Here is a 10,120-nt window from a genome sequence, read left to right as displayed (position 1 = left end):
TTCTAGGCATTTGTTCATTTGGTAATTAACATTTACGTGCAAAACTTAATTCTAGCCACTCTTATTTATTTGTTAAATATGATTTACGTACGTTGCACTTGTTCCTGAATTGAAAGACCTACGGAAACCCCAGTAAATTGTCTCAAGATGGACTAAGACAAACTCTAGCTTACACCAGAGACTCAAACATTTTACAATTAGCTCGACTTGATTAGATTTAGCAAAATAACATCCCCGATATCTAACTGGACTGACTATCCTGCAAATCTTGTAATTGTCATTGGAATACCAAGTACACGCATGCATCAATACCTGATTACAAAGTTTAGAGGACACACATTTTTCTGAGATTTATGATATGGCAATGTTTACTTAGAAGCTGCAGCTGCTTGAACTTGGACCAACGCCAAGTAAGTGCGGAGTTGAGCATCCGCAACCCTCAAGTAGTTTAACTTGTTTGTAGCCCTATCCTAATCCCTCCGAAAGTGCCAAAATTTTCTGGTTCTTGTAATAAGATCTTCAAAAGTTACAAAATGGTGAGAAAAGGCAACTAATTAATACCAATTTTACTTTGAACTCGCGAGTATTTAAAGTCCGTGAGTTTATTTACAAACACGTATGTGTGTGCGTGTATATATATATATATATATATATATATGATCATCATTCGAAGAGGATATGTCCCCAAGGTAACTCATTGAATTCACTAAAAATTAGTGTAGTCAGAGTAGCGATCGATTCAATCCTCTCAAGCTGTTGAACTCATTGTTGGTACTCGACCAAAATAGATCATATAAGTAACAATAATTTCTCTAATAAAATTTAACAAAGAAATTAACAAAAATTTCATACCTCAATATTTCATTAAAAAATGTAAATAATTTGTACCATAAAAATTAATTTGGCGTGAGTTGAGAGGAGAGTACACGAACCACTTCTGATCTTCAACCTCACCACCTTGAATTTGACAGCTATTAAGAAGTCCGGTAGGGTTGAGGCGAGTAGAATGCTCTTTTTAAAACAATATGCGTCCCTACGGTATTTTTTTTATCGATGCAGAAGGCCTAGCGCACCGCCTCCAGAATACAACGGTCCAACTCTATAGTTGTTGCTTCCCTTTGATCTGCACAACCAAGAGAAGCAGAAGCTTCCCCATATTTTACTTTGCCCAAAGAAAAACGAAATGAGAAAGAAAGAAATGAGTGTAGGGAAAATAATATTTAAAATAATCTTTTGTTAAGAGAAGTGTATCAAAAATTCTCCAAAGAATTTCACTATTTATAGGCTACAAAAACCTTTAGAAAAAAGGTTGCAAGTCCAAGTTTAATGTATAACCAGTTTTTTTCATATTAAATTGTAGTTAATTGGTAGAATTTGTAACCTAAAAAATGATTCATATTTAAATGGCTTATAATGATTCAATAACTCTTCATTTGACCAAGTAATTCATTTGCAACTCCTATTCAAAGAATTGTTTAATAACTCCACTCAAAATGTATTGTAACTCCCAACATTATAATTCCCATGACTCTCAAATAAATTATTATAACTCCTTGTAAAGATTTGATCAAGAAAAAATTAAGATTGTATTAAAATACACTGACACTCATATGTAAGTCCCAACCAATCCTCAAAAAGTTTGAAACTTCTCCACGAATCCTGAACCTAGTGGTACTAAAAACTCTATCATTCACTGGCCATTGGACCAACCCCAATAATTTGTAATAGGGTACTTAAAACTTGACTAAAGGGTAAAAAGCAACTAATTAAAACCAATTTTACTTTGAACCATTTCTGTCAGTTTATATTTAAAAAAAAAAAACCTGATAGGTTAATTAAATAAACATAGTAATTAGCATTTTAAGGATAGGTTCCCAGGTAACTAAAAGTCTAAATTGAGTAAAAATTACTCCATAGTCAAGTGGTAATTGAACGCAATAATCAGGTATTACAAACTGTAATTCTTAACACTCCAATTATATAAAAATTTTGCATTAATGCATTACTGTACATGCATCATATTCAATGTGACGCAGAGCGTCCAGTCAGGTAGATTAGAGACAGGGAGGAGGGGCAGGGTCTGAAACGAGGGTTCCACCGGCACAACATTGGCAGCTCATCAGCCACTGTCGACTGAATTGACTTGCTTATATTTTTATGTTTCAAGAAAAAGGGATCAGTGATAAAACTGACCGGAGTTTCTTCTTGCTTTCGTGCTGAATCGACTCTTCACTGCCCTTCTCCATCCCAAGACTTCAATTGGTCCCTTTCTGATTTCTGCGTCTTCCTTCCTTCTAGATATGAAACAGAAGGAACCTGCACAGATAGTCCTTTCCATCCCTGGAGTGAGAAGGCCCTGTTGGGTGTACCCATGCTGTACTAGAAAACATCATATCATTCAGTATAGGACAAATAATCTCTCAGTTAGTTTAATTGGAGAAGCAAGGAAGGTTCGATTTGTGTTAGGTGGTGCATGTCATTAAGTTTACTCAATCATTCATTATACAAGAGAAATTTGCACTGTGAAATTATTTAATGTAACGTCATATGTGTACCTCATGAATCAAATTAAGGTCATAGTTAGACCATACCTTAGAAGTGGAAATGTCAACTGGAATAGATATCTTTTACTAGATTGACGTGACAACTGCATAAGAAAAAATCTTGTTTAGGAGAAACAATAAAATATCTTTTGCTTGAAAGAAGTTTGATCAGAATTTGTAATTTGCCAAGTTCTTGGTTCTTTTATCGTTAATGTTATAGTTTGCGTTTTCTTGTTTTATGTATGTGTTGCAACTGATCAAAAATGGAGAGGAGAAAATTCGAACCATTAGAGGAGGATGACAAAGATCATGCTCGGGAGAAATCGCATCTAATTAGTCATTCATCAATTCTCACAATTCTCCGGTATAAAACTGAAAATGGCACAATTCAGAAATTTTGGCTGTTGGCTGAAAGCAATAGACACATCAAATCTTAACCAAAAAACCTCGTTAAAATTTGTTTCTCATTCCACAGATGTAATCCCAGAAAGGGTTTGTTTAGATTGTTCCTGTTTGCCTACTTTCGGTAATCTTATCAAAGTGTTACAAACAACATGGAATTTCGAACTGCAAATACCATGTACGTCAATTTTACAAGACTTCACAGAAATTTATCGTCTCTGCTGCTTTAGAAGTTGACTGTTCGCTTAAAGCAGGTCTTTTTTTTTTTTTTTTTTGTTGAGAAAGTACGTTCTTGTAGGCCACATAAGTGCTCCAGTGCTCCAAATTCTATCGGCTGCTGCCAATGGGAGCCCAAATTTCCACAACTCTTATCGAATGCTCAGAACTTACCATTCTCAAGCCAGAATGCCAGCTAAGCTTGAAAAGGGTGATTTGTCCTTTTAATTAAGTTTACAATAGACATAAAATTTGAGCTGTGATGATGTCATTTTTTACCCATTACAATTCGCACGGGGCTTCATCTATAACTTCCATCTGCATCGGTGATTTACAATTTCAGTACGAAAGAAAAACCACCATTTTGCTTAGTATTCTAAACATATTATTTTGCTTAGTATTCTAAACATTAGCTTAAGTGAAAATTACAAATCCAAAGAACAAAATATGGAACCAAAATCGACGCTACATCCTCTCCAAACCATAGACCAAGTACAACAGAGAGCAATACATATGATGCTTCAAAAATAATACTATCGTGTTAAGTACTAATGGACTCATCCAGTCATCAATCACTACAAGTGTCCTTCAATGGTAAAACATAAAGCGATCAAGCTCTTCCACCATCTTTCGTCATACTCACATCTGAGCAGCAGGATTTTGTGAATGCAGAACCGATCAACTCTTAAAGATCTGTTTTAGTCAGATAAACCAGCCTTTTGCCTCAAGTGCTCCTTGAAGCTCATAATGTCATCCTGCCATCTAGTCACAGTCTGATCTGCGCACACCCATATCTCCTGAGCAACCTGATTTATAAGCCTAAAATCATGACTAACAAGTACAAGGCCACCGTCCCACTCATTCAGTGCCTCAGCCAAGGAGTCAATTGTCTCGATATCTAAATGGTTAGTGGGCTCATCCAACAACAGCATGTGGGGTTGCCTCCAAGCTAACCAGGCAAAAATCACCCTGCTCCTTTGGCCATCTGATAAATTCTTCATGGGCATAACTTGAGCTTTACCAGAAAGCCCAAACTTGCCGATTGCTGCCCTCATCCTCTCTTCCTCGTTGCCAGGGTACTCTTTTATCATAAACTGAAGAGCTGGCATCTCCAGATCAAGTTTCTCAGCCAAGTGCTGGTGGAATTGTGCAATCCTCAAGTGGTTGTGACGGCGGACCATGCCATCAAGGGGAACCAAATCACCTGTCATCAGCTTAAGCAATGTGCTTTTACCAGCCCCATTGGGTCCAACCAGAGCAACCCTTGAGTCAAGGTCAACCCCAAAATCAAGATTCTTGTAGATGAGGTTATCAGGTGTATAGCCAAAAGAAACTTCAACAAACTGTAGGACAGGAGGTGGAAGCTTCCCAACATCAGTAAAGCGGAAAACCAAAACCTTGTCCCTCGCCACCTTCTCTGTCAGGCCACCTCGCTCCATCTTGGCCAGAGTTTTCTCTTTACTCTGTGCCTGACGAGCTAGTTTGGCTGACCCATGTCCAAAGCGAGCTATGTACTCTTTCATTGAAGCTATCTGCTCCTGCTCCCACTTATATTGTTTCATCTGATTCTCCTCAAGTTCGGATCGAGTCTGGACATACTGATCATAATTACCAGTGTAAGGCTTCAACTTCTTACCTTGCATATGGATGATGTTGGTGCAGACACCATTCAGAAAATCCTGGGAGTGAGAGACCACAACCAATATGCGGTCAAACTTCTTGAGAGTTTCCTCTAACCAAACACAAGCCTCTAAATCTGCAATTGCCATATTCACAGATGAAAGAAACAACGTTAGAAATACAGAAAGCCTGCAGGGTTATTTATGCTATCTTTGCAGCAGATGACAGTGGAAACGCAGTAAGCAAGGGTTGCATTCTTGTGCCAGTATGCATTCTTAACATTGTTCTATCAGCTTTTCTGCTCAACTTCATGAAAAGGAAAGTCTTGTTGCATATAGAAATGATTACAAAGATAAAATAAATACCATGCCTGAAACTCATGTAAAGATGAGCCAAAACAAGAAGACCAACAACAGGCAGTCAAAACCAAATATGGTTTCAGCATCAATAAATTAATATGGAGATTATTGCCCCCCTTTTTCCTCAAATAAAACATCCCACTCCCACATACATGACAGTAGATAGCAATGGCAAGCTATATTAACAACTATTTTACAATAACCAGATAATGAACCTACCGAGATGATTTGTGGGTTCATCCAGCAAGAGTATGGTTGGATTCATGAACAGAGCCCTTGCTAGAGCGATCCTCATTCTCCAGCCACCAGAAAAGTCTCGGGTTTTCATTTCCTGCATCTTCTTGGTGAAACCAAGTCCAAACAAGATTTCAGCAGCTCGCTTTTCAGCAGTAGCCGCATCCATGGCTTCCAAACGTTCATAAACACGCTCAAGTTGTTCACCACCACCATCGTCCTGTCCAGCCAAGGCTTCAGCTTCTTTTTCCAACTTCAATCTCTCCTCATCACAGTTTATGACAGCCTCAAGTGAAGATATGTCTGAAGCTTCAATCTCTCTGGTGAGGTGGTAAATATCCATATGATCTGGAATTGGCAGTTCACGACACCCTATCGCAGCAAGAAGAGTAGATTTCCCACAGCCATTCAATCCTAGCAAACCATAACGTCTGAAAATACAAGATTTTAGAAATGGGAACTAAAATAGTGGTTAACGACATTTTGCATCAATCTAGAGCCACAGACCTGCCATAATTTAGTTCCAGTTCAGAGTCAACTATGAGGTCATGTCCATGGAATGTAAGTGACAAGGATTCAATCTGCAAAAACCAAGGAAAACTGTTCTTAGTCAACATTACAGCAGCTTAATAACTATAATGGAGAATATCCACGTGCCATACACACAGCTTTGAAAGATTGACTGCTCAATCAACATGATACATGCAGTTCACCAAGGGTCATAAATCAGACAACATATTTCTCAGATGAAAAAAAATGATTAAGGAAACAAACTAGAAGCAGATTATCCCAATAATGCTGACATATTACATAACAAATTACAGAATACACTAAAACTGGACATATTATACATCAAATGATAGGTTACATATGTATATTTTATGAAATACATATCTTTCATCTCCACTGTTTTTGTCTACTTAACTGATTCCAGAAAGTGCTAATATTACCACCACACTCTGGTCAAGGTATTCAGATCACAAACCTGGCAATTTTAAAAGGCTAAATTACACGATTATGCGTAGCAGATGTTGCCCTTTTGAAATCAGGTAAATTGGAGAATTTAAGTTTAATCATGACAGCCCTAATATAAGAAACCAACGAAAATTTCTACTACCAATGTCTTTTGAGCAAACTTTTCAGATGACACCACAAGAATTGCATACTTCTACATTTAGATAAGTGAAATTCAGAATCTTGAACAAAATTTAAATGAGAAAATTCTAATAAATGTTCTCTGTTAGTAAGTAATCAACTCTTCTTTTTTCTTGTCATCATACAATACGTGGGAGACAGTTACACAAGGCAGATGTTGACTCAGATTACAAACAGACCAGCCAATGCACGACATGACATGGTATTTGCCAAGTAAAATGAAGATAATCTTACACACCTTTAAAAAAAACCCTACACTTTTTGTATATCATTGCAACCAAAACAGACCAAAATTGCAAATGAAATTGTCACTTGTCAGCAAGGGTCCAGTTACACTTTCAATGGTTTCTTAGTAACAATAAAACAAGATTAATATTTGTTAGTAACAATAACATTGCAACGGTTTCTTAGTAACATTTGTGCAGTTACACTTTCAATGGTATTTCTTAGTAACAATAAAACAAGATTAATATTTGTTAGTAACCCTAAACTTTTTGTATATCATTGCAACCAAAACAGACCAAAATTGCAAATGAAATTGTCACTTATCAGCAAGGGTCCAGTTACACTTTCAATGGTTTCTTAGTAACAATAAAACAAGATTAACAATAAAAAAGATCAACATAATTTCAGAAGGTATGATCAACACGAGTCATTCCAAATCTTCATCACGTACAGTGTGTGTAAACATCTAGCTTATAGAAACAATACATTCCTAAGTCTAATCAGAACGTACTCTTGGGCAGTTTATTTTCTTACTCAGCATCTTGTTTTACTACTACTAAGAACGCAGCCCAATATACACATACAACATGAAAAAGGGTTGTCTCCTAACTAATTTCAGTCCAAAAGAAATTGTAAAAAGCAGAAAGCAAACAAGAAATAAACCCATTAGGAATTGCGTTAAAAGACAAGATACTACCTTTTTCTAACCAACATAATCCCCCAAAAAAAAAGCGTTTCTTTTTTATAACCATAGATAGAACATAATCAAAAGAAAATTTGAAAAAAAAGACAATATTCTTTTCTATGCATTATGTTAGTAACTGCAACAGGTAACAAATATAGTGAAAAATCAAGAGGTAAAATACTATTTATTGTAACTGAAATGGTACATATAATGGCATGATTAAAAAATGGATCTTTAAAAGAACTAACCCGAATATCTCTGGACAGCGGATGAGAACAAAGCACGCCGGTACAAGTCCGATCCGATATCTGGAGCATCCCAACTCCATTGGCCAAACTATCAGCGCTTCCATTCTCCGCCGCTGTGGTGGCTGCCGCTGCCGCCGCGGCAACTTCCTTGGCAGCTTTAGACGATGCTGCAGCTGACTTACCTCCTCTCTTAGCTGCCGCCGCCGCCTTCTTCTGCGCGTCTCTTTTCTTGCTCGCGTCCGAAACCATCTAGAATAATCCAACGAAAATAATAACAAAATGAGAAAATCACAATTATTATCAAAAAAAATTAAACAAACTAAAAATCACAATAAATTGCGAAAAATTACAAGTACCTTGAGAGCTGAGATCTAGGGTTTCAAGTATCGTTTTTGCAATGGAACAGCGTGTGTGTGTATTTCTTTTTCTTTTTCTCTTTTCAATTTGGTAGGAGTAATTATTTCCTTGAATCGGAACACAAAGGATGAGGGGCGTGCTCCGATGCGGTCGAGAATGAGGGTTTGAGGGGGGATTCTGCGGATATTTATACGGGTTTCGAATGGGACACGTGGCGGAGAATGGAGGGTACAAGGGAAATTTAACGGTGATTCTTGCCACCACATAACTGGAGACTTTGTGTTTGGAGTCTTTGGACTAAGGAGTTTGCGTATCCAAGTTGGAATCCAATAATATTTCTTTTCCCATTGTTTTTGTTTATGAATATATATCGTTAGCATGGTTCTAGTCTACTAGTAATTGTCAAAACAAAAGTTTAATGGCGGGGCTGCTATCTAAGCCGGTTAAAAATGTTAAAGCTCGAGATTGGGATTGTCGAATTTTTCAAAGTTAAACACGAGTTTGAGACCAAATCAAATTCAATCAATTTTGCAATCTTGATTTTCTAATAAATTTCATAATTTTATAATAAATATTTAAAAATTATACTATAAATACACTATTCGATAAGACTCAACGAGTATTCTGAGTTTTGATTTTTTTTACTTGAACTATTTTATAACCTTATTAAGTAATTCGAACTTAATTCGAATTCGGTCAATGATAAATTTAAAGCAATCCTTTGATCGAGCTATTCACGAATCCGAGTAGCTTGATTAATTTACACCCTCCGAACTCCTCAAGTTAAAGTTGTATCATTTTGCATCTTTGAAATATTGTTGCTTAAAAGTCTTTTGAATTTTTTAATATAAAAAAATATTTTAAATTTTAATCTTTTTTTTTTTACTCAATGATAACATTTCTATAACTTAATCTATTCTATTTTACAGGGAAATGGAAGTCTAAAGAGACAATAAATCTATTCTATTTTAATAGTGTTATTTTACATCCTAGATCGGTTCTAATTGGAGATACCATTATTGTTTCTAGTACAGAAGGTCTTACAAAAATGGGAAATGCCCTGCCTCTATCCTAGGTCTATCCAGTATGGAATGAACTTATAATCATGGAATCGATTTGATCATCCGATTATGAGTTCGTAACCCTAGCCCGTTCTCATTTTGGGCGGATATGGGGAAATCTAAAGAGATTCTGTAATGGGGTATACAGATCTGATTAGACTAAATGAATACTCTAGAACCTTTTTTGAATTTTTTTCAATACAAGTGGAGTTCGAACCCCCCGAGTTACAGCTCAAAGAGAGATTTAATCTCTTTTTGGTGGCGACTCAACTTTGGCTCAATGGTTTAATTATTTACACTATGAGACTTCTTTTAGAATTTAATGGTGTTTTCCTGTTCTCAATGCACGTCGAATTTTTTGGCGCAGTGCGTGCCTTTGTGAACTAATGAACGAAAGTGGACAAATCAAAAGGCATTAAAAAAAATTGGATTGAGTGATGAATTTTAACGGATGGTGATATATGTGATCATATATTTCTCACTTACTTGCAATCTCGATAGATATCCAAAATTTTGAAATTTTTTTTGAATTTTAGAATTATGAAAACTATTCCCATGTCAAAAAAGCTTTCCAAGAGTAAACTAACATGGTGCTGATTTTGTCCATTAGAGTGACAAAAAAGCCTTTGAAAATTTGAAATCCTTTTTGAATTTTAGAATTATGAAAACTATTCCCATGTCAAAAAAGCTTTCCAAGAGTAAACTGACATGGTGCTGATTTTGTCCATTTCTTACTAGAGCAATTTAAAAAAGTGATAAATTAAGATGTGAGAATATAACAAATTTCATTATTTCGACAATTATATATTAGTTCTGTCTGATTGATATCCATAACTCATTAAAATATATTTCAAGTGTCATATTTTTGAAAATATATAATTAAATAGAAAAAATAAATAAATATAAAGGATGACAAGTAATATTAAATAGGAAAAGTATACAAATACAATAGGTAGAGGAATAATAATTATTAGTATGTATATATATTAGATAAATTTTAGATGCATTAACCGGT

General features: G+C 35.7%; 1 protein-coding gene across 1 annotated transcript; it reads right to left on the bottom strand.

Moving 5' to 3' along the window:
• Positions 1–3,609: 3,609 nt before the first annotated feature.
• Positions 3,610–8,202, bottom strand: LOC113707272 (ABC transporter F family member 1-like). The gene is made up of 5 exons (XM_027229518.2): positions 8,044–8,202; positions 7,688–7,936; positions 5,882–5,955; positions 5,360–5,805; positions 3,610–4,917 (listed from the first exon to the last, which is right to left on the bottom strand). The coding sequence occupies exons 2-5, from the start codon at positions 7,934–7,936 to the stop codon at positions 3,860–3,862; spliced, it is 1,827 nt and encodes a 608-aa protein (XP_027085319.2). The 5' UTR covers positions 8,044–8,202; the 3' UTR covers positions 3,610–3,859.
• Between the last annotated feature and the right edge of the window lie 1,918 nt (positions 8,203–10,120).

Source organism: Coffea arabica, chromosome 1e (genome assembly GCF_036785885.1).
Source record: "Coffea arabica cultivar ET-39 chromosome 1e, Coffea Arabica ET-39 HiFi, whole genome shotgun sequence".
Taxonomy (NCBI): domain Eukaryota; kingdom Viridiplantae; phylum Streptophyta; class Magnoliopsida; order Gentianales; family Rubiaceae; genus Coffea; species Coffea arabica.
Note: the sequence above shows the minus strand (reverse complement) of the source record. Positions and strands in the feature narration are given on the sequence as shown.

What these genes read in the sequence shown, in the direction of transcription:
- LOC113707272 (XM_027229518.2), bottom strand. Translation starts at nt 7,936, where the DNA reads ATGGTTTCGGACGCGAGCAAGAAAAGAGACGCGCAGAAGAAGGCGGCG. An exon ending in CGCTGTCCAGAGATATTCGG is followed by an intron (nt 5,956 to 7,687) that starts GTTAGTTCTTTT and finishes TGGTTTTTGCAG; the next exon opens with ATTGAATCCTTGTCACTTAC. An exon ending in CTGGAACTAAATTATGGCAG is followed by an intron (nt 5,806 to 5,881) that starts GTCTGTGGCTCT and finishes TTGTATTTTCAG; the next exon opens with ACGTTATGGTTTGCTAGGAT.